The sequence below is a fragment of the Pogoniulus pusillus genome, chromosome 2 (assembly GCF_015220805.1).
Source record: "Pogoniulus pusillus isolate bPogPus1 chromosome 2, bPogPus1.pri, whole genome shotgun sequence".
In the NCBI taxonomy this organism is placed as follows: domain Eukaryota; kingdom Metazoa; phylum Chordata; class Aves; order Piciformes; family Lybiidae; genus Pogoniulus; species Pogoniulus pusillus.
In genome coordinates, this window is record NC_087265.1 from 42386949 (window position 1) to 42411921 (window position 24973).

General features: G+C 43.3%; 1 protein-coding gene across 4 annotated transcripts in view; it reads right to left on the reverse strand.

The window, feature by feature from the left end:
- Window positions 1–24973, reverse strand: part of RAPGEF4 (Rap guanine nucleotide exchange factor 4) — a 175305-nt gene that overhangs the window by 91469 nt on the left and 58863 nt on the right. For 3 of the 4 annotated variants that reach the window (XM_064162704.1, XM_064162713.1, XM_064162731.1), the window contains one exon: window positions 1611–1683. In XM_064162704.1, the coding sequence (XP_064018774.1) occupies window positions 1611–1683 (73 nt within the window). Of the gene's footprint in view, window positions 1–1610; window positions 1684–16781; window positions 16871–24973 lie in introns of those variants that run through there. The other variant, XM_064162724.1, reaches the window with a different exon arrangement.

Here is a 24973-nt window from a genome sequence, read left to right on the forward strand (position 1 = left end):
TAGCCCATCCTAACTAAAAAAAAAAAAAAAGCCAGTTTATTATACTTATTTTCCTAGCAGGACTCATGGCCACAGTCCATGGAACTCCTGTAGCACCTATAATCCGTAAATGTCCTATGACATAGCATAGAATGATAGAATCAACCAGGTTGGAAGAGACCTCCAAGATCAGCCAGTCCAACCTAGCACCCAGCCCTATCCACTCAACTAGACCATGGCACTAAGTGCCTCAGCCAGGCTTTGCTTGAACACCTCCAGGGATGGAGACTCCACCACCTCCTTGGGCAGCCCATTCCAATGCCAATCACTCTCTCTGCCAACAACTTCCTCCTAACATCCAGCCTATACTTCCCCCACCACAACTTGAGACTGTGTCACCTTGTTCTATTGCTGGTTGCCTGGGAGAAGAGACCAACCCCCACCTGACTACAGCTTCCCTTCCAGTAGATGTAGACAGCAATGAGGTCACCCCTGAGCCTCCTCTTCTCCAGGCATAACAACCCCAGCTCCCTCAGCCTCTCCTCACAGGGCTGTGTTCCAGGCCTCTCAAGTCATACAGCATGCTTTAGCCAATAGGCCTGGTTCATAGTGCAGATTTGTGCACAGCTCTGTGTACACTTGTACACAGTTGGTAACACAGGCAGGCAAGTTCCAAAGTATTTCCTGCTATCTGTAATATTAATACAGTTGTAAAACTGGAATACTGGAAGGTTGTGTTGCTATTCAGTGAGTCCTGGACAAGCTAGAGTCAAGGGCAGAGAGGAACCTAATGAAGTCTGACAACAGCAAGCGTGGGGTCCTGCATCTAGGGAAGAATAACTCCATAACCAGGACAGGTTAGGAGCTGTCATGTTGGAAAACAGTTCTGTGGAGAAGGACCTGGGACTCCTGCTGGACAAGTTCCCCATAAGCCAGCAATGTGCCCTTGTGACCAAGGCAGCCATGGCATCTTGGAGTGCATTAAGAAGAGTGTAACCAACAGGTCTGCAGAGGTTCTCCTCCTCAGTTCTGGAGTACTGTGTTCAGTTCTGGGCTCTCCAGTTCAAGGCAGACAGGAAACTACTAGAAACAGTCTAGAGGAGGATGGTGAAAATGAGTAGGAGACTGGTGCATCTCTCTTATGGGGAAAAGATGAGAGACCTGAGGCTCTTTAGTCTGGAAAAGAGACTACAAAGAGGATCTTATCTATGCTTATAAATACAAGCAATTGTCAAGTGGATGTGGACAGATTCTTTTCAGTGCTGCCCAGCAAAAGAACAAGCAATGAAATGGAATGCAGAAGCCTCATCTGACCATAGGGGAAAATTACAGTTTGAGGGCAACAGAGCACTGGAACAGGCTGCCCAGAGAGGTTGTGGGCTCCTTCTCTGAAGATATTCAAAACACACCTGGATGCAATCCTGTGCAATCTGCAGTAAGTGCACCTGCTTTAGCAGAGGGGTTGGACGAGATGATCTCCAGAGGCCCCCTCCAAGCCGAACCATTCCATGACTCTGTATAATACTGAATATAATTGAACATTTAAATTCCAACAGCCCAAATCAGAGGACTTCTATCTTTGCCTTTCTTTCCTCTTTTTTCTAGTATCTGATATCTATTTTGTTACTTACTGTCATTGTTGGAGCCAGTTTCCATAACACCATAAGGAGGAGTGAGTAGTCCAGACATATACTGTCGATACTTCTGAAAGACAGTGATAGCACATCCAGTCAGGTATAAGTGTGTAAGGCCATTCCACAGATGATGTGGCTGCTGCCTTGTGCTTCACATGCATACAAGGAATCTGTGGCAGTCAGACACATCTTTACTTTTAACAATGCAAGGTCTACTTTTTTGACTGAAGCACAATGCCTTTGTTACATCAAAGGCTCTGCTAAACCAGTTCCTTCCTTCATATTCTTCAAAGCATGACTTTGAGGATTCTAATGAAACAAAATAGTACCTAATTGTGTGATTTCCCATATAGACTGCTTATATTTTGTTTGAAATTACATTACTCAGCTGAACTGAAGCTAGAAAGATACTTGATTGTAGGGATGGAGACAAGGCTCTTAACTAAGGATTCATGAGCATCATGTATCACTACAATTTTGGTGTCAGATTTGAAATGCACAAGATTTAGTATGAAAACTTGGAATGCTTAACTCAAAACACACTAAGTTTGGTTTTCAGAAATGACAAGGTTCTGAAACACACAAAGCCAGCACCTCATGTTATGTATACACAGAGAGACAAACTGTATTATCAGACCAGACTTGGTAACTGTAAAAATAATGTCCCTTGCACCACTGTAAACTACATAATTGTAACTGATGTCAGCAACTGGTATTTTTCCTCAGTGAATGCTGGTGACATGATCAATCAGGTTCAAAGTTCTGTCTAGGGCTGAAGAAATTCACAGAAATAAAAAAAAAAATAACACCAAAAGGGGGGAAAATGTCCTTTTATGAAATACAAATCGTTCAATGAGTAGGTGACATATTTTTGTTCTCAGTCATACTATATTACTGTCATACTTAGGGATAAACAGTTATAATTCCCTGTTGGAACTGTCAGAAAACAAGCTTCTGCAACAGAGGTGTCAATGATCAGTGTAAATAAAATGTGTCATGCAGTCCTTAGGGTGTGCAGTGAGATGAACATGAACAACCAACCAGCTGAAATTCATGTGGGTTTCCACTAAGCACACAGACTAATTGAAACAGAAAATTTCCACCAGAGTACAATTTTTCTTTCAAAGCTTTACCCTATGCTCTGTGTCACTGTCTGGGTGGATTCACTTTCAAAATGTTGCCTGTTGGATTTTAACAAATGCTTCAATTATCCCTTTAACGTTTCTCTTCTGTATTTTTTTTGGAGATGGATAGAAAATATCACCAAATCTAGCACTAAAGACTGAATGTCTTGCATTCTAAATGATAACAAAAGATACAAAGATTACATTAATCTTAATAATCCAATCCTATTTTTAGACAAGATATTACATCCTAAGGCTTAGCAACATATTATTTAAATCTCATCCATAATCCAGCTGAAAACTCACAGGAGCAAGACTGTTATATCCCCAGTCAGCCACACAGAATAAATGTTAGTTCATTTGGGGATATTTGGGGATTTTCCCAAACTGTTCACTTTCCCATATTCTTCATCCACTCCTATGCCTGGAACTCAGTGAGAGTAAGCACATAAAAAAATAACTATTTTCTCTGTTCCACTAGCAAATCACATACCAAAAAAAAAAACCCAGACAAAAAACATGGGAAAAACTCTTTTTGCTTAGCCAGATAGAGAAAAAAAACCTCATGTCACAATGAATTGAAAGAACACCTTATTGCAATAGCAGGTAAGTGTTTAGTTCTACCTCGGTTCTGAAATATCATTTAGAAATTGAGTACTGAAAAGTTTTGTTTGGGATATGATAAAAAAATCAAACTTTATTGGTGGTTTTTTTTTTCTTTCATTCTTCCTTGCTGTTCAGATGGTACTTGTTACCCCTGATCTAGGGTAGGGTGTCCCTGCCCATGGCAGGGGGGTTGGAACTAGATGATCCTTGTGGTCCCTTCCAACCCTGACTGATTCTATGATTCTTTGTGCATTTTCCCAGAAATACTTTATTATTCCACATGTAATCCACCTTGATAAAGAGCCTGAATTGTAGGAAGACAGTAATTTTCTCTTTTACTTCCAGTACCACACCCACAGCCATCACACACTGCATGGCATTTTCCCTTCTGATTACTTTGCTAGTACTTTTGCTGGTCAATCTTTTCATGAAGTGAAACCTACAACACACCACATAACTTCCAAAATATTGGGGGGGGGGGGGGGGGGCAGCTTAGAGAAATACCTACAGGTAGGATAAATCAGAATTGTATATTACACTTTAAAGGAGGAACCTAATCCCATCTACAACTACCTGAAGGGACATTGTAGCCAGGTAGGGGGTGGTCTCTTCTCCCAGGCAACCAGAAACAGAACAAGGGGACACAGTCTCAAGTTGTGCCGGGGTAGGTCTAGGCTGGATGTTAGGAGGAAGTTCTTCACAGAGAGAGTGATTGGCATTGGAATGGGCTGCCCAGGGAGGTGGTGGAGTCACCATCCCTGGAGGTCTTCAAGAAAAGACTGGATAAGGCACTTGGTGCCATGGTCTAGTTGACTGGCTAGGGCTGGGTGATAGGTTGGACTGGATGGTCTTGGAGGTCTCTTCCATCCTGGTTGATTCTATGATTCTATGATTTAGCCCCACCTCAGTATGCCAAAGTCTCTCAGGAAAATAAAGCACATGGATTTCAGCTCTGACATCTTCCACATGATGGTCTCACTCTGCCATGGGATGAGTCTACTTCTGAGTCTGATACATCAAGCCCAGCTGGCAGTGAAGAAGCTTGGGCAGCGTTAGTAGAAGAGGCACTAATTCAAGACACATCCTCAGAGAGCTCAGAGATCCTCCAAGAGATCTCTGCAGGAATGAAACTATCTTCTATATCAGGGTGTCTGGAGGGAAGGCTGCTATGACTGTCCATACGCAGTGCCCTGTGGAGATAGCTTGGTGGGGTGCAAGCTGACATAGGACAAATTAAGTGTCATGGGACACTTGTCAAGAAGTGAGTGAAACACTGTTTGCTGGGGAACCTAAGTATGCAAAGAGAGATGTAAGTCACTGCATAAAGATTCATAGTATCAGATGGAGTAATGAAGTTCTAGCCATGAGATCTCTGAAAGCTGAGGAAAGCACAATACTGACTGAGTCCTGTCATGTTACTGTAATGGCTGTAAATGAGAAGAAAATGCAGTAAATTGTACTGGTAGGTGGCATTTAAAATGATCCTGAAGATTAACAGATTAAGTATTTACAAAAGGCTTTTGAAAATGCACTCCACTAGTGGCATGAACCCTGGAAAGGTTTTCCTTATGAACGACAGAAACAGTTATCAAATCATCATAAGCTTGTTTATTACCAGAAATCTTCCAATTCTGTAAATCCAACATGACAGCAAGTTTTAAAACTACACACAGTGACCTATTCACTCTGCCTTCAGATTTCTACCGATTTATAAACTCTTATCATTTAACAGCTTAAAGATCAGACACTTCCTGCAGCTAATCTGACAGCACAAGCAATAAAGACAGTACTTTCTCTTCCAGTTACTGCACCACCTCATATCCATTCAGTGGTGAAAACTAACATGACCTTTTCAGCCACTGCTGTAGTCCAAAAGCACAGGAGAGTGCTGACAGGGAACAGTGGGGATGGGAGAGAAAAGGAGGGAAGAGAATCACACACTTGCCTTACTGGGGAGGTGTTGTAGGTGAATCTTCATACCACCAGTTCCTATGGCCACTCATTCTGAGGTTTTCAGAGTGTTTGTTTCCATGCTCTTATTTAGACTCTGAATTAGCTGCATGGTTTCCCAAAACTTTGTGCAACTCTTTTATTGGATGTCTTTTATCTTTTGGTTTTGGTCTGTCACCTGACTTTTGCATTTCTTCTCTTCTAGCTGCACATACTCCTGCAATGGTTTCTCTTGGGCATATATGATGTAGCTTGAGAGTGTGGGCCAGATTCTCTGCTGTCTTTTAACAATAAATAATTGATCACCGATGCTCTCAGTACAACTCTCTTCTTCCTCCAAGCTGGCTGCTCCAGTCATACTGTTTTGGCAATGAACCATCTCCCTGTGAGCATTACTCACAAGGGTGCATCGTTCCCATGGTGCATTGTTTCTTCTCTTTTCTCCAGAACAATAAGGAGAGATGTGAAAGAAACTCCAGAGAGATCTCTGGGCCCTCTTTTCATCCACCAACCAAGCAGAGATTGCCAGCTCCAAGTTTAGACCTTTGCCTCTAGATTTGACGCTCCAAAGATTGCTCTGCACTGAACAGACAGGTGAAATTCATAAAGAACAAAAGGAGGACCAGAAAAATTCATTAACAGCAAAAAGAGGACCAGAGAAATTCATTAACAGCAAAAAGAGGACCAGAGAAATTCATTAACAGCAAAAAGAGGACCAGAGGAAAATCTCCATCCCCTATTGAGTGCAGAAGCAAATGTAGTGAGTAAGGATGAGGAGAAGGCTGAGGTGCTCAACGCCTACTTTGCCTCGGTTTTAGCACGGGATCCAGCAGTGTCCTGGGCGCCCACCCTTCTGAAGTAAGAATCAAGGAGGGGAATTGGAAAGAGGATGTCAGAATAAATGAGGAAGTGGTCACTGATCTGTCACACCACTTAGATGTATAAAAGTCTGTGGGGCCGGATGGGCTGCACCCAAGGATGCTGAGGGAGTTGACAGATGTGCTCACCAAGCCACTTTCCATTACTCACCAGAAGTTCTGGCTAACTGGGGAGGTGCCAATGGACTGGAGGGTAGCAAATGTAGCACCTATCTACAAGAAAGGCAAAAAGGAAGACCTGGGAAACTATAGACCTCTCAGTCTGACCTCAGTACAATGGAAGGTCACAGAGCAGGTCATTTCAAATGCCATCATATGTCACTTAGACAACAACCAGGGGATCAAGTCAAGTCAGCATGGGCTTATGAAGGGCAGGTCCTGCATGACCAGCCTGATCTCCTATCACAAGATCACCTGGCTACTGGATGAGGGAAAGGTTGTCGATGTTGTGTTCCTAGACTTTCAAAAAGCCTTTGATACTGTTCCCCACAAAGTTCTTGCAAATTGGCTGCTCATGGCTTGGATGAGCACACTGTCTCCTGGATAAAGCACTGGCTGGACAGGAGGACCCAGAGAGTGGTGGTCAGTGGAGTTAAACCCAGTTGGCAGCCAGTCACTAGTGGTGTTCCTCAGGGATCTGTGTTGGGACCACTTATTTTTAACATCTTTATTGACAACCTTGTTTGAGGCATAGAGAGTGTCACCAGTAAGTCTGCAGATGATACCAAGTTAGGTGGCAGTGTTGATCTGAATGAGGATAGAGAGGCTCTTCAGAGGGACTTGGATAGACTAGATCAATGGGCCAACATTAATGGGTTGAGATTCAGCAAGGCCAAATGGCAGGTCCTGCACTTGGGTCACAACAACCCCAAACAATGCTACAAGCTTGGGGCAGTGTGGCTGGAGAGCTGTCTGGCAGAAAGGGATCTGGGGGTTGTAATAGATAGGCAGCTGAATTTGAGCCAGCAGTGTGGCCACATGCCCAAGAAGGCCAATGGCATCCTGGCTTGTATTAAAAATGCTGTGGACAGCAGCAGCAGGGAGGCAGTTGCCCTTTTGTACCTGGCTTTTGTGAGGCCACATCTTCAGTATTGTATTCAGTTTTGGGCACTGAAATACAAGAGAGATGTGGAGGTGCTGGAGCAGGTCCAGAGGAGGGCAATGAAGATAATGAAGAGCCTAGAGAATAAATCTGATGGTAAGTGACTAAGGGAGCTCAGGCTGTTTTGTTTGAGGAAGAGGAGGGTGAGGGGAGACCTCATTGCTGTCTACAACTACCTGAAGGGACGCTGTGGAGAGGCAGATGCTGGGCCCTTCTCAGAGGTAACTGGAGATAGAATGGCCTCAAGCTGAGACTGGGCAGGCTTAGACTGGACATTAGGAAAAAGCTTTTTGCAGAGAGAGGCACTGGAATGAGCTGCCCAAGGGAGGTGGTTGAGTCACCCACCCTGGATGTGTTTAAGGGTTGTTTGGATGTGGTGCTTAGGGATATGATTTAAGGTGAACCTTGTATAGTAGGGTTCTTGGTTGGAGTTGGTGATCCTGAGGGTCTTTTCCAACCTGAATGTTTCTGTGATTCTGTGAAATATCAGGTCATCTGCTGCTACCCATTAGTGTTTTCCAGTAAGTGCCTAATATCCTTAAAGAAATTTTTTTTTAAGGCATATTTATAGTTGTTTTTTTTCCCAAATCAGAATAGGTAAAAGAACAGAATTAAGGTATTTCTAAAGGAAAGGCTTCAAGTTAGAAAAAAAATAATGCTGCAACAGTGAAAACATCTTTGAGTATTGGGGAAAATAGAACCATAGAATCAGCCAGGTTGGAAGAGACCTCCAAGATCAGCCAGGCCAACCTATCCCCCAGCCCTAGCCAGTCAACTAGACCATGGCACTAAGTGCCTCAGCCAGGCTTTTCTCCAACACCTCCAGGCACGGTGACTCCACCACTTCCCTCGGCAGCCCATTCCAATGCTAATCACTCTCTGTGGCAAGAACTTCCTCCTAACAGCCCATACTTGCACCGGCACAACTTGAGACTGTGTCCCCTTATTCTGCTGCAAGTTGCCTGGCAGAAGAGACCAACCCCCACCTGGCTACAGCCTCCCTTCAGGGAGTTGTAGACAGCAATGAGGTCCCCCTGAGCCCCCTCTTCTCCAGGCTAAACACCCCCAGCTCCCTCAGCCTCTCTTCATAGGGTTTGTGTTCCAGGCCTTTCAATAAATAGAACATCAACCATAAACCAACAAATAGAAAACAAACCGAGTGAAAATTTTACTAACAGTTACTGAACAGAGATCATTTTGCATTCATCAGTCTGTCAAGTCATTAAAACGACCTAGACAAAGCCTGAAATACCAGAAGTGAAGTACCATTCAGTCATATTTGGATAAAATAAATACAGGAAATGCCTCTACTGAAATCTCTGAATCGTGATCCCAGAATTAGTCCAGTTTATGTAACAGCAGATGAATCTGCATCTCCTCCATTTATTTACTTATTTACCATCCTCTGAATGTTTCTGCACGGCTCTAATCAGCTACACTTTACATTTATCTCATCTCTTTGTTTTGAAAGCATCTATTTTTTCTGCCACATTCCCACTTCAATCCCTTTACCATGCTTGAAAAGCTCTGTGTGCAGAATTTGCTTGATCACAGAATCCTCTTCAGTTTTAGTCAAAAACTCCCAGCTCCCTGAAATCATGCCAAATAGCAGACTTGCCTACCAGATAGAAACCTGAAGGTGAGGCTGCACTGCAAAAAAATAAAATCCAAGGAAATTAGAGCATGAGCAATGATTAAACAAATTGCACAGCCTATTCTGCTCCATCTAATTTAAATATAGAAATGACATCATGCAGCCCTCTGATTCTGTCTCCTAGAGGAATCCACTCAGGAAATGCGGTTGGGTGGAGACAGACTTGTTTGGGAAGGGTGGGAAAGAGTGCAAATACTTAGAAGCAGACAAAGAAGCTATGTAAAGAAGAACAAACAGTGCATTCGATTTATGTGTTTTCTTTTACTACACTTAGAATCATAGAAGCAACCAGGTTGGAAGAGACCTCCAAGATCAGCCAGTCCAACCTAGCACCCAGCCCTAGCCAGTCAACTAGACCATGGCACTAAGTGCCTCAGCCAGGCTTTGCTTCAACACCTCCAGGGATGGTGACTCCACCACCTCCCTGGGCAGCCCATTCCAATGCCAATCACTTTCTCTGGGAAGAACTTCCTCCTAACATCCAGCCCATATCTCCCCTGACACAACTTGAGACTGTGTCCCCTTGTTCTATTGCTGGTTGCCTGGGAGAAGAGCCCAACCCCCACCTGGCTACAGCCTCCCTTCAGGTACTTGTAGACAGCAATGAGGTCTGCTCTGAGCCTCCTCTTCTCCAGGCTAAACACCCCCAGCTCCCTCAGCCTCTCCTTGTAGGGTTTGTGTTCCAGGCCCCTCACCAGCTTTTTTGCCCTTCTCTGGACACATTCCAGCATCTCAACATCTCTCTTGAATTGAGGGGCTCAGAACTGAACACAGCACTCAAGGTGTGGCCTGACCAGTGCTGAGTACAGGGGAAGAATAACCTCCCTTGTCCTACTGGCCACACTGTTCCTGATCCAGGCCAGGATGCCATTGGCTCTCTTGGCCACCTGGGCACACTGCTGGCTCATCTTCAGCTCCTCTCTACCAGTACCCCCAGCTCCCTCTCTGCCTGGACGCTCTCAGCTACTCTGTCCCCAGCCTGTAGCACTGCTTGGGGTTGTTGTGGCTGAAGTGCAGAATCCTTGTGTAACCACAGAATAGACAATGTATTTATAGGAGAATATGTAGCAATTTACTACCTTTAACATAAAGTTCAAGTTTTCAAAACTGGCTGAAAAAGAGTATTATACAATTCCATGGTGATGTGGCAGTACTTCAAATTCAATACAAGATCAGAAAAAAAAGCTATGATCTCCTTTTCCCCCCTTCTACTATTACTCATGAGAGAGGCAAGTAAATCACCCCTTAGCTGGAATTCTCCATGTGATACAAGTGGCAAAACAGAATCTCACCCCTCTTCAAACTGTTCTGTGGTGCTAACAATTGTAAATCTGCGCTATTATTTGCAAAGCTAGCAGAAATGTCTTGAAAACAAAGAGCATAAACATTTACACTTAATTTTTCTTACCTCTATAGCCAACCTTTAAACCTATATTCATAGAATCAACCAGGTTGGAAGACACCTCCAAGATCAGCCAGTCCAATCCACCACCCAGCCCTAGCCAGTCAACTAGACCATGGCACTAAGTGCCTCAGCCAGGCTTTTCTCCAACACCTCCAGGCACAGTGACTCCACCACCTCCCTGGGCAGCCCATTCCAATGGCAAATCACTTTCTCTGGCAAGAACTTCCTCCTGACACCCAACCTATACCTTCCCTGGCACAACTTGAGATTGTGTCTCCTTGTTCTATCACTGGTTACCTGGCAGAAGAGGCCAACCCCCACCTGGCTACAGCCTCCCTTCAGGTAGTTGTAAACAGCAATGAGGTCTACCTCTGAGCCTCCTCTTCTCAAGGCTGCACACCCCCAGCTCCCTCAGCCTCTCCTCATAGGGTTTGTGTTCCAGGCCTTTTATTTTATTTAGCTGCCAGTTCCTCACCAAGACTAAAAAAGCCCAATACTGTTATATGATTCTAACACAGTGTTTCTCAGACAATCTTTAGGAAAAAAAAACCAACAACAAAACCAAACCAACATTATTCATTTCACCTCAGCCCCAGAAACATTTTCAAACCTCATCACAAGAGGGGACAGTGAGGAATGGACTCATGCAGCAGTGAGAAAGTTACATGTTAGAAAAGAGAGACACATTAATAAGATGTAAGAAGGGAGTAAGTGAAAATGTTTTAGAGTGCAATGAGATGAAGGGCAGGAGGAGAGTGCAGTATACAGCTTAAGCAGACTTCTTCAGTCCACTAAGGGATAAGACAATGCAAGTAGTGGACAGACGTTAGGGAAGAAGACACATTTTGAGAAAAGAAGAGGAAAAAAATGGACAGTGTGAACGGACTGACAGATATGCCTAACAAATCATAGAATCAACCAGGTTGGAAGAGACCTCCAAGAGCATCCAGTCCAACCTATCCCCCAGTCCTAGCCAGTCAACTAGACCATGGCACCAAGTGCCTCATCCAGGCTTTGCTTGAACACCTCCAGGGACGGTGACTCCACCACCTCCCTGGGCAGCCCATTCCAAGAACTTCCTCCTAACATCCAGCCTATACTTCCCCCGGCACAACTTGAGACTGTGTCCCCTATTCAGTCCTTTCTCTCTCTTGTTGCTGCTGAAGAAGCAGTTACATCTGTTAATGTCTTAGGCAATTTCACAATAGGCAGAAACAAAGTTCCTTAGATTTGGCTGTTGTTCAGATAGTTTAGGCTTAAGGATTCTGCAGATGGAGATGAATGGCACATAGCACAACATCAAGCCTCTGTCAATTTTCCACTCAGAAGCTCAATCTTTATTTTCCACAGCAAAGTATTGTTTACACTTGTTATTTTTTATCTTGTGGTATCAGGATGTGAATTACAAGCAAAATTAGGAGCAAACAGCATAGAAAATGTAAGTTTTAAAGTACTAAACTCATGTCAGACAATTCAAATCCAAACTGCTTTGCAATTCTGAGGACTAACTCGTTAAAAGAAGTTACAGAACATAATACCAGACTGGTCTGTATGTACAAAATAATTTAAAAATCCACTTGTTTGCTTCTTTTTCTCCAGTAGCAGTGAGCATCAAGCATGTAGCCTACTCTGACTGGGCTGACGTTCCAGTGTAGGCAGGACTTTCATGTAAAAAAGGTTTTGTTTTCTATTTATTACATCTTTTTAATAGAGTTCCTTCCATACGACAGCTTGACTTTGCCAAGTACTGCACTCAAAATGAAAAGTCAGCTCCCATCTCTCCTTCCTCCCATCCAGAAAATCTTACAGTGCACTCAGAGGCAGGGTGCAATCAGGCAAGTGGCACAGCACAAAAACTGCAGAACGGCAAAAATCAACTAAATACAACAAAGGTTGTTTCACTGTTGATGTTTGTTCACTTAAAGACAGCAAGATTATGTCAAGAGCATGAGGTAAATGAGTACAAGAACTTCACAACATCCACAGTAGGACAGACCTCCAAAGGTTGAAATGAAAATGCCTCGGGAAACTGTCTCCCCTGTGAAAGAATGCTGTTTGTCACCTTCTTGCTAAAGCTATTGACCAAAAAGGGGTGCAACTAATAAAAAAGTCAACATTGACCTAATTGAAGGTTTAGGTACCCAGAACTAGATTCAAAGAGACACAGTTACTACTGTTAAGTTTATGTGGAAGGACCACACAAATGATAATGATGGAAAACTGTAAACAATTAACTGTCAAGAGCAAGAGAAAAGAGGTTGCTGAAGACTTACTAATGGACCATTAAACTTGGACATATATGATGTATGCAACAACACAGCAGTTTTGTGGGGGAATTTGGCAAGGAAATTCCACATCTGAAGGGCAATGGGAAAAGCTGATTCCTGCGCTAAGGCTCCTCCAGAAACAATCTACCAAGGCTAAGCATCCAAAACCTGTCAGCACAAATGCCCATGTACTAGCCTCTCAGGGGAGAGACAACTTCTGCCAAACTGGCAAGAAGATACTCAGTGAAACACTTGCAGCACTTAGTTTGCCAATTGGAAAGAACTGGCTTGTAGAAGTACCTTTTAAATCCTACACTTGGTTCAAAAAGTTATCTATTTGATGGTATGCTCCCTAGGAATTGAATCTATTTTCTGAAGTTTAATGTTTGCATTCCACTTAGGCAGACAGCCACTTCTCCTTGGTACCCCCTCACACATGGCCAAAAATAAATTCATTAGCATATTTAAATCTCAACCCACATCATGAGATGGATTGGTTTGATATAGTCAGGACACACAGTAGATAATTAACTCTGGAAAAAACCCAAACATCTTTCCAGTCCATTGCTGTCTATTTTTCACTTTTTAGTTATCTTTGTATTTCTTGTTCCCTCTTTATGGAATCATGTTCAATTTCTTGTTTAAAGGATGACAAGAAGAGGAGGCTCAGGGGTGATCTCATTGCTGTCTACAACTACCTCAAGGGAGGCTGTAGCCAGGTGGGGGCTGGTCTCTTCTGCCAGGCAACCAGCAACAGAACAAGGGGACACAGTCTCAAGTTGTGGGGGAGGTCTAGGCTGGATGTTAGGAGGAAGTTCTTCCCAGAGAGAGTGATTGGCATTGGAATGGGCTGCCCAGGGAGGTGGTGGAGTTGCCATGCCTGGAGGTGTTCAATAAAAGCCTGGCTGAGGCACTTAGTGCCATGGTCTAGTTGATTGGCTGGGGCTGGGTGCTAGGTTGGCCTGGCTGATCTTAGAGTTCTCTTCCAACCTGCTTGATTCTACTCTAAGAAGGTATTAAAATAAAATAAACTATCAGAATGTGCTGAGGAGGTCCCACCACCAGCATTTCATGAACCCTGTCTGCTCTTGTTCCAAACTCAGTGGGAGTGACTACAATACAAAGGATAATATTTACAGAAAGAAAACAGAAGTACCAGATAAATCTGCTGGTTTTACGTGAAGGGCAAATTAAATTTGTTTACAATGGAGGAAGAGAAATAACAGCACACAACATTGCTTTGCTATAATTTTAAACAATTTCTCTAGATTATGAAATGAAGATGAACAGACTGTTTAAGTGACTACATGAGTACATTTTGAAAATTCAGAGAGACTCAACAGAGATTACAAAATGCCCTTCTGGAAGGATGCTGTAAATAAACCAGGCTCTGGCTTTGCAGTGGCAGCTAAAAGAACATCCTGTCCACTCATTTTATGTCCATTTTTCTTACACTAAAGAGTCCTTGATAATTTTCCCAGTTGCCTTATTAAAAGCATACCCAAGCAAACTTTTGTTTGGACTATAATCACGGCCAGAACGTGCCAGACCTCCTGTACTCAACTATGGGTACAAAGACTGTTTTGCTGGTCTGTTTTCCTAATGAAATGTCACCACTTTGTCTGGCAGGAAATTGACAGAGTAACAGAATTGTCAGGGTTGGAAGAGGTCTCAAAGATCATCCAGTTCCAATGTCCCTGTCATGGGCAGAGACACCTCACACTAGATCATAGAATAAACCAGGTTGGAAGAGACCTCCAAGATCAGACAGTCCAACCTAGCACCCAGCCCTAGCCAGTCAGCCAGACCATGGCACTAAGTGCCTCAGCCAGGTTTTTCTTGAACACCTCCAGGGATGGTGACTCCACCACCTCCCTGGGCAGACAGTTCCAATGCCAATCACTTTCTCTGGGAAGAACTTCCTCCTAACATCCAGCCTAGACCTCCCCCAGCACAACTTGAGACTGTGTCCCCTTGTTCTGTTGCTGGTTGCCTGGCAGAAGAGACCAACCCCCACCTGGCTACAGCCTCCCTTCAGGTAGTTGTAGACAGCAATGAGGTCACCCCTGAGCCTCCTCTTCTCCAGGCTAAACAACCCCAGCTCCCTCAGCCTCTCCTCATAGGACTATGTTCCAGGCCCATCACCAGCTTTGTTGTCCTTCTCTGGACACATTCCAGTATCTCAGCATCTCTCTTCAATTGAGGAGCCCAGAACTGGACATGGGACTCAAGATGTGGCCTGACCAGTGCTGAGTACCGGGGAAGAATAACCTCTCTTGTCCCATTGGCCACACTGTTCCTGATACTGGCCAGGATGCCTGAGCACACTTTGCCCCCTTTTCTACTTTCTTCCCAGTAATGTTTTGATTCCAGTGATAAAAAAAAAAAAAAAAAAGATATAGGACTTAAATATAGTCAGAGAAGCTAAATAAAAACTAGTGACAGGACAGAGGTCCCAACTATAGCACCACCACTACGGGAAAAGAGGGCAACAGTCTTTGTTCCACACATCACTGAGTTAACAGCCAGCTGACCAGCTCACAGGTGTAAAACTCCAGATGCACACACATTGTCTGCTACTACCATGCAAGTTATGGTAAGCATTAGTGGCAAGAAGGAGCAAAACCAGAAAGTAAACAAGTTTTTTCAGTCCTTATACTCACAGAAACAAAACTCAATCATTCTCTTTTCACGTGTTTATATTCCAAAGTTACTCTGCAACTTGAATTATTATTATTAGCCATTCTTCTAAGTGTCTTCATTATGGCCACACACTGATGTCCTGAAGTGGCATTTTTTTAATGTTTATGGACACCAGTAGTGTAGTGAAGGTGCTAAGCTCCAGTTCTGGAGCCCCCATTACAAAAAGGATGTGGATGTGCTGGAGCAGGTCCAGAGAAGGGCCATGGGGATGATCAGAGGGCTGCAGCAGCGCACCTCTGAGGACAGACTGAAAGAGCTGGGGCTGTTCAGTCTGGAGAAGAGGAGGCTCCCAGGTGACCTTCTTGTGGCCTTCCAGTATCTGAAGGAGGCCTATAAAAAAGCTGGGGAGGGACTTTTTAGGCTTTCACGTTTTAGAGTGACAGGACTAAGGGGAACAGAGCAAAGCTGGAGATGGGTAAGTTAAGACTGGACATGAGGAGGAAGTTGTTGAGCATGAGAGTGGCGAGAGCCTGGAATGGGTTGCCCAGGAAGGCAGTTGAGGCCCCATCCCTGGAGGTGTTTAAGGCCAGGCTCTGGCCAGTCTGTTCTAGGGTAGGGTGTCCTTGCCCAGGGCAGGGGGGTTGGAACTAGATGATCCTTGTGGACACTTCCAACCCTGACTGATTCTATGATTCTAAGCATTTGACTCGGGCACCTCTTGCAATGCAGGCAATGCATTGCTGTTGCCTACTGTTGCTGCAGTAAAAAAAAGACCAGAGCCATTCTTACACACTCCTGACAGAAGCAAGACAGGTTGTATTGAGAAGTAATCTGCATGCCTCACCCATTTTCTGACAGAAAGAAGAATGATTAATTCTTGAAGCAAGTGTACTGCTGTTCTGGGATGACACAAGACAAGGTCACTGGTAATACTAGAGATAGAACACTTGTTAATTGAAGGGCTACCTAATTTGCAGTGACTTACACTTCAATGTGGTTTTGTCAAGCTCTTTCTTTGTTATGAAAAAAAAACAAAGCTCATTATTGTCACTTTGATACTGTGCATCCACTCAAAGAAAATCTTTATATAGAGTAAACAGTAAAATAAGCTATAGCATGAGTCATACTGCAAGAGTCCAAGCTTCTTGAGTGTTATGAGGCACCAGAGAAAGCAAATGACTTGCATATGAGAACAAGGCATTATCCACTAAGCCACAAGAGTAATTATAGAACAGCCTTTAAGAAAGGTTTCACTACCAGAGAAAAAGCTCCCTTCACATCTAAATCCACTACACATAATTCTTCTGTTAACTTACAACTTTAAACAAGCTTTCAAACCATACTGCAACCAGAATAAAACCAAAGAAAAGAATGTTCTGTATAGCATTTTATTTTTTTCATACAGTGCCTACAGTTTATCTGCACTGTCTTCCTTTGATAGCACTGAGAGGAATTCAGTGTTCTACAATAAGGAAGCTGTACCCCCATGCTTAAGATTAAAGTGGCTAGTTTTCAATTTACAAGTTTTATTCTACATACCTCTGAGTTGTTTGTTTAGGAAGGCTCACAGAAGGCACTTGTAGCATTATACTGCTCTTCAGCATTAAAAACTTCAATTTTCTGTGGAAATCTTGGTATCTCTAAGATGATGGCCACTGCAACCTCCATTTTTATACATAAGCCTAACATCTGCTTAACTCCTAGGGAGTCAAAGTCCATTACATACACCTGTGTTGGAGTGGATCCTCAGCTGACACAAATTAAGTTTCACTGGCCTCAGCAAAACTGATTTATACTCATTGACCTGTTCCACCAGCAATAGTAATCATCTGCCTTCTGACAGGAAGGTAAAGTGTCCACTAACTGGTGCTGAAGACTAGATCTTGGGAGATCTCTGCCATACTCCCAACTGTGCCACTCGCTCACCATAGCTGACACTGTTAATTTCTGCAGTAGGAAGAGCCCCACACAGGCATCCTACCAAATGTGTCCTGACTCTCTTCTGTTTCCAGGCAATACAGGTGACTGCAGGACTTAAAAGCTCCCCACGAAAGCCTTGATGCTACAGAAGAATCATACAATGACTTCAGAAATTGTTTTCACAGTATCACAGTATCATCAGGGTTGGAAGAGACCTCACAGATCATCAAGTCCAACCCTTTACCACAGAGCTCAAGGCTAGACCATGGCACCAAGTGCCACGTCCAACCTTGCCTTGAACTGCCCCAGGGACGGCGACTCCACCACCTCCCCGGGCAGCCCATTCCAGTGTCCAATGACTCTCTCAGTGAAGAACTTTCTCCTCACCTCCAGCCTAAATCTCCCCTGGCGCAGCCTGAGGCTGCGTCCTCTTGTTCTGGTGCTGGCCACCTGAGAGAAGAGAGCAACCTCCTCCTGGCCACAACCACCCCTCAGGTAGTTGTAGACAGCAATAAGGTCACCCCTGAGCCTCCTCTTCTCCAGGCTAACCAATCCCAGCTCCCTCAGCCTCTCCTCGTAGGGCTGTGCTCGAGGTCTCTCCCCAGCCTCGTCGCCCTTCTCTGGACATGCTCAAGCATCTCAATGTCCCTCCTAAACTGGGGGGCCCAGAACTGAACACAGTACTCAAGGTGTGGTCTATCCAGTGCAGAGTACAGGGGCAGAATGACCTCCCTGCTCCTGCTGACCACACCATTCCTGATGCAGGCCAGGATGCCACTTGAGCAAACCTCGATCCTGTGAAAGCACAGTAGGTTCCAAAAGAAGTAAACAAAAGCTCTATGGAAAATAGGTAGAATATATACTCTTGCCACTGCCTTGTAAAACACCTCCTGGTGTTTCCTCATGGCAAAATCACACAGTTTTCAGGTCACTGGTGTCACCTAAGTTCAGTAAACTTGACAGCTATTACAAATCTGACACGATTGGAAAGCACAGAATAAACAGGCTCAACAGATATGCTGAGTGCACTGTCCAGCAAGCGTCTGCAGAGGTAGTTCCACAGAGCTAATCCTTCCTTCAAAGAGAAACAAGTAGGAAAATTCAAACAAGAGAAAAAAATGCTAGTGCATACTTGACTAAACAACAGCATGGATCAAATAATTTCAAAGCAAAAATTGCTAGAAGCACCCAAAACAAAGCCTTTTTAATAAAGAAGTGTGCACAAGAAGAGCAGATGTAAAATCAACTACGACGGCAAGTAGACCAATACCACCAGAACCAAGGTGTTCCTCCAATTTCATGGCAGGGTGACTTTTTTCTAAGAGACATTAAACCCAAATAATCCTCATATATTAGCTTCATTAGAGCAACAGAGATTTAATATGAGAGAGGTCTTCAGACTGTACACCAGTAGCAGAAGTCGATGGTAGCTACTGACATCAAGCTACCAGAAGATGAAAGGTAGAAGCAACAAGACTTTGGACACAGCTGACACCTTCTTTGTTGGAACAGCTGTCCCAGCAGAGAAGTTGATCTTTTTTTCTCTAGCTTGCACAGAGCTGCAATTCCTATAGATCTCTTACCATCACCCTAAACAGTACAGCAACACACATGCACATAAACAATTCCTAAAGTGGTTCTGTCTAGTAGAAAATTCATCAAAGAACAATTGTCTCTGAATTTATTGGTTTATTTTAGAAGTTTCTAAAAGATAAATGATGTATCCAACTTATACCTTTAATTCTCAGGGTCACAGGTCAGGCATTGCTTACTAGTAAGAATTAATAAAACATATGCAGGTAATTTTAAGGTTCTCCTCTCATATCCTGCAGCAGAATGGTCAAACCTCTGCAGCTACAACATCCAGAAGCCAGTTTTGTGACAGTCTCTTGTCATGCAGTCCAGGCCATACTCTCTTGCTGCATGGACAGGTGGTAGATTTCAGTTTGCAGACACTGAAACAGCCTGATGGGCAGCAGGAGGCACTTGGCTGTTCGTAGCATGGTGGACAGACAGCTGCTCCCTGCTATCTGACAGGAAAAAGCCATAGGCCAAGTACAAAGAACCTGCAGGCCAGGCATGACCACTTGGGCTCAAGGAGCATTCATGAGAGATTCTTTAACTTGAACTGTATAAACAGTGCATCACCATACCTGTCAACACAGCCCCGTGGAATGCTTTTGAATTAAGAACCTAATATTTGTAAAATGCTTCCAGACATGTAGGTTAAAGATCTCATAAAACTGCTAACCAAAATAATCTTCTTCTGACATTGTATTCCTTCAGGAATAGATAAACACAGTCCAATGTAGTTGGACTGGTATCTCTTTAAATACAGATCATTAGGGCTCTCCCGAGATTCCCATCTGCATCAGTAAATGTGTGTACAAAGGACTACTCTTTGATTATCTCACAATACAACCCCCTTGCATATATCTGCAACGATTATATATTCAGTATGTTTCCTTTAATGTCAGTACATCAACTGTGTTTCAGTTAAGATTTAGCATTCACCATCACACTCGGGCAAGTTTTGTCTTGCCTTCTCATCTCCCACACTCGATCTGTCTCTTTAAATTTGGCATTTCCAGCAACCTCTTCCAGCTAGCTTTTAAAAGGAGATTCTTGTCTCTGCTAAGTAAGCAAGAGAGCACCATATAATTTCCTGGTTTATTGACAACATCTGGCACTGCAGAAAGAATGACTCCAAACCTTACCAGGCAGCAGAAAAGACAGCTGAAAATCCTCCTGTACAGAAGACAGCTCTGCAGCACTGGCTATAAAACCCATTACATATTATAGAAAAGGTTAACAGATTTCCTGGCAGAATATAGTACAGTATGTGGGATTTGACTGCTGTACAGAAACAGACAACTGAAGGAGAGAGGGCTTTCCACCAAACACTAAATGGTGAACCTCAATCTGCTTTTCTCTGCAGTAAAAGTCAAGACAAATCTGGCAGGAGCCTATGCTTCCTAACGCTAATATTTTGAGTGATAGCCTACACAAAGCATCTGCAATAAAATAACCTTCCCTATTTAACTCACAAACAAGCTGAGGGTACAAAAACTCCCAAACCACTAGAAGGATTTAAGCTACCATGCTCCATCCATAGCAATGAGTTAGCTACTTCAGAAGCTACACAGCACTGACATTCAGCGACCCCAGGGACAGAATTCAAGAACATTTAAACTTTCAGAGACACAATTACTTAAGCATTGGGCTTCCTAACAAACCCTCACAAAGTATATGACAACTTGGGCCTTCCCTGTGACCTTCTGAACTATCTTTATCAAGCCTCCCATTCCAGTAAGAGGGTTACTAAACAAAGATGTTGAGGTGCTGGAATATGTCCAGAGAAGGGCAACAAAGCTGGTGAGGGGCCTGGAACATAAACCCTATGAGGAGAGGCTGAGGGAGCTGGGGGTGTTTAGCCTAGAGAAGAGGAGGCTCAGGGGTGACCTCATTGCTGTCTGCAAGTACCTGAAGGGAGGCTGTAGCCAGGTGGGGGTTGGTCTCTTCTCCCAGGCAACCAGCAATAGAAGTAAATTCTATAGGAGCAGTTGAGAGAGAAGAACCTGGGATACTGTCAGTGCCTGAAGCCAGAACAAGCCAATGGAGCCTAGGTAATTGTCAGATTGCTCTACAGCCCCTGTCTGCAGAAGTACTGCCTAACTAGGAATCAAATGCCTCCAAAATCCTGCCTTATGCATTTGTGGAAATAACAGCCCAAATTAACTTGGAATGTTGCCATGCACTTACGTAAGGTCATGACATGATGTGGTTCCTTGCCAGTGCTAGTATTTATTGAAGTGGAATAAAGTGCTATTCACGAGCTAAAAGCCAACCCAATGTTTTATTCAGAATTCAAATGTTGGTTTTTTTTTCCAAAGAGGATGGCTTCTCCAAAGGGGTAAGCACTGAGCTGACTCTCTTTCCTCTAATGTCAGAGGGAGCTTCTGAAAACAGCAGTCCTAATTTGAACCATTATGCTGGCTGTTAAGGGCAACTCCAGCCTGGCAAGCCAGCACTTGGCTGAGGGTAAGTAAGAAAACTGGCACAAAAGCAGGAGCCTGGGCACAAGGGTGGCTAGGGATCGACAAGGCTCTCCTGGTTATACCTTTCCCAATTGTGAGTAGGCTGGGGGAAAGCCAGGGAAATTGTTATGATCAATTAGATTTCAGCAGTGTTCTGCATAAGGGATGGCCAGGACCATCAGGGAAAGACCAGTAGAAACCTTTATTAAAATTCCATTATGTCTAAAAACAATTCTGCCCACCAGCACTACAGGGACTATATATGTCTCACAGGCCTCTGTTCTGTCCAAATTCAGTGTAATCCAGTTTTCATTCAGGCACAATGTCATCTCATGTACTCTTCAAGGAGTTCAAGTCAGTAATGTTTTTCAAACCACCCTCTTGCAATGCTCTTACATTGTCTTCCCTCCCTTCTGCAGTCTATTCTTCATCAGTATCTAATAACTATATTCCCAGCTTGAAAACTTTGTAGCAGACAGTGATGATACATTGAGCAGTAACACATGGTGTCTATAAATCTCTTCTCTTAAAGTTCACATTTTGAAGAACTAGTGCAAACTCAGATTACATCCAGCTCCTTCTATGTTCCCATGCAGCCCACAGCTGTTGGTCATGGTTCCGCAATACAACACATTCAACTCAACTCAACAACAGCCTAAGCTCTTGCCAGCTGTTAGCTTCTACTCCTGTATCCAACATTTTGCCTTCCTGGCCAGGTCTACAAGGACTGTGAATGGGGTTCAGTGAACAGATTGGAGTCTTTAAAATAAATTCTGTAGGGCCAAGAAAGAATAGCCAGAAAGGGCAGGGCAAATCTTGAGATATTATTTACCTCTTTGTAACAAGACCAGACAGACATTTGCAAAACTAAGCAGAGCACATTCCAAAAAATCAGAGCTTTTGCTTTCTAAAGTAAGGCTTTTTTTTAATGCCTTATATATAACAGTTTAGCAGTCTTTCAATGGAAGTAAAAAAGATGCACACGTAGGTACATACTGCATATATTCCACTCCACACTGCATTTCAGAGTATCTCATTGAAGCAATTTAGTTAACATCAGTCAGAAGGAAAACATAACACAAGAGTGATTCAAGATCTATTTGTATAATCTTTCTTCTCATAAATAATGACCTCTTTTCCACTGAAAGGAAAGCTAAACCAACAGTTTGCTCCCATCCACACAGAATTTGCATGCAATATCTCATTGTCTCCAACTGTAAAAGATGAATATCCAGATTAATCAAACATTCCCAATTATTTGTCTCCCAGATCATGGAGCATGTAAAAAAATCTCTGATTGCTACTGACACCACTGTTCCTTGCCCTGTCCATCGGGCAGGGTGAATCTAGATACTAGAGGTTGTCAGCTTATCTTACTTCTAAGCAGACTTCTGGCAATAACAGTAGCACTTCAGGCTTTGTTCTTTCATTTTAACACACTTTCTGCTGTTCTGTTTCTACTAAGAAGTCAGTAGCCAACTACTGAGAGAAGAAAGTTAGTCAAAGACCTTTGCAGGAGCCCCACACTGACCCCAGAAGAGATGTACTCAAAGAGACTCGTTTCTGAACCCTTTTCAGTCTTACTTCTCATGAATTACTGGATTACATTACTTCAAAAAGACAGCAACACCAAATCCATACACATCAAGTGGGACAATCCCTTCTCTTTACACAGTGCTATCAAGATGTTCAAATGCAAAATTAAATAGATTCAAAATATGCTTCTTTCCTTGCCCAGATACCCTGTTCCACAGCATATTTCAGCAGACTGACACAGTGTTAAGAATTCTGCTAATGTATTTAGGTAACTGTACAACGAATCCATCCGTTATTTTCCCTCTCCCTAATGACTGTCTTAGAATCTTCTGGAGAGTATATAGTTGTATCTAAAGGCTTGGATGTCCTTCTGATCCATAAGAGTATTAAAAATGGATAGGCGGCATTTGTACCAGGAGTCCTTCTGAAAGCTGATTTTATCAGCAGCCATTCACTGCACTTCATAAAGCAAGCAGTAGGCAAATATGTATGGAAAAAGAATGGTACAGCCACCTCTAAGGTGACCAACAAACCCGATCTGATTTTGATGTGGGGCTGTCCAAGTCAGAACCTGAGGTTTTATCCCACATTTTAAAGCATGTTCTCTTCCTCACTTCTAGACAGAAAATTTTAACTGAATCTGTGAATGCATCTGGGGATTTAGTCATCTTCTGACTATCTCTAGGAATAAGATGAAATCTATTAAAAAATCAACTAAGTCCTCACCCTCCCCTGCAATTCTCCCTGAAGCACTCATTGAGTAATGTGCCAATTAAAAACTAGAGAGTCCACGTTAGTCATTCATTTACAGAAAGACACAGGGCACCCATTTTAATGCTGCAGTCACATTTTAATCAAATATTCATCTTCAGAGGTCTGTGGAAGGAGCAGCTATGATCTCTTTGATAAACCCATTCTGAAAACAGTTTGGGGTTTTTTTTGCTTTAAATGTCAACAAGTCAAATAAGAATGCAGCAAGCAAGTCATAGATTAAATAGCACCTCCAGCAAATGGGTCTCAGTAACAGCAAGCAAGAGTCACAAAGAGCAAGCTGAGGGAGATGGGACAGTAATCAGGACATGCATTAACTTTTAAAGTTTGCCACTGTCCAATTGGGTTTGGATAGCGTGCATGACAGCGCAGGTCATCCACTGGAGCAGGCTCCTTCAGACTAGGGGCTGCAAAAGCTCAATGCCTCCTTGCAGCAGAAGTTCCATGAGGAAATGTGACTTGATCTAATTTTGGAATCTGGAAAAAAGACAAACATCAGGAAGGAAGTTTAAAAATATTTGGAGAAAAAGTCCTTTCAAAGAAAAAGGAAACTCGACCCAGATAAATTCAAATAGCACTAAGTCAGCATCAAACTGCTGTGACAGGTCTCTATGGAAACATTTCAGATGAGGAACAAGAAGTCACTACCATCTTTGGATGGGGTTAGCCCAGTGGTTCCCTATATGTGCTGGTACTACAGATCTCCATTTGTGTCCAACACACATTGAAGTCTTCTGAGTTAGGTCTGCACATTGCTCCATACAGATTGAGATGCTCCCTTCTATAGAAGAACTTTTAAAACACAAGTCTGGAATACTCCAGACAGATGATCAAAGACAGGAGATGTACTAAGAAAAAGAGTCATAATAGAGGAAACTGCTATTGGGTTTCTTGGCTAAAGACTCAAACCCCTACATTAATTTTCCAGCACCATGCATGCACTGCCAGCTAGCATAATGTCCTGTGCCTTTCTGCAGGATTGTTCAGGCCAGTAGGGAGCACTTGATAAAGTCTCACTCACACCTTTGTGAAAGATCAGGATAACCTCACTCAGTTCCCCTGATTTACCTGGTAAATACAGTCTCTAAGGGACTAGTTTGCTGAATCAATTAATCATTTAATTTGCACAGGTTTTAAATTTTTTTGGGTAACAGAGAAATGAAGTTAAGACTTTATTAATTAATCCCCAGTTGTAGGAAAGTAAATCCTCATTATGCATTAAAATAGTCTAATTTATATTACAGCGATTCTCAGGTGGGTGAATGGATGCACGTTTACTTCATGTCCCCAGAGAGTAAATGTTTCCTCCCATTCCCACTTTGTTCTCCTCTTTCTCCCTCCCACCTCTTTCTGATACCTCTCTAAACAGTATATAATGTATTCTGAGCCAGTGGAAAGGGGGAGAATGGGCAGTAAGCAGGGCAAAGAGCGTTACCAGCTCCTCCTTCCCTCACCAATCCCCCTCCT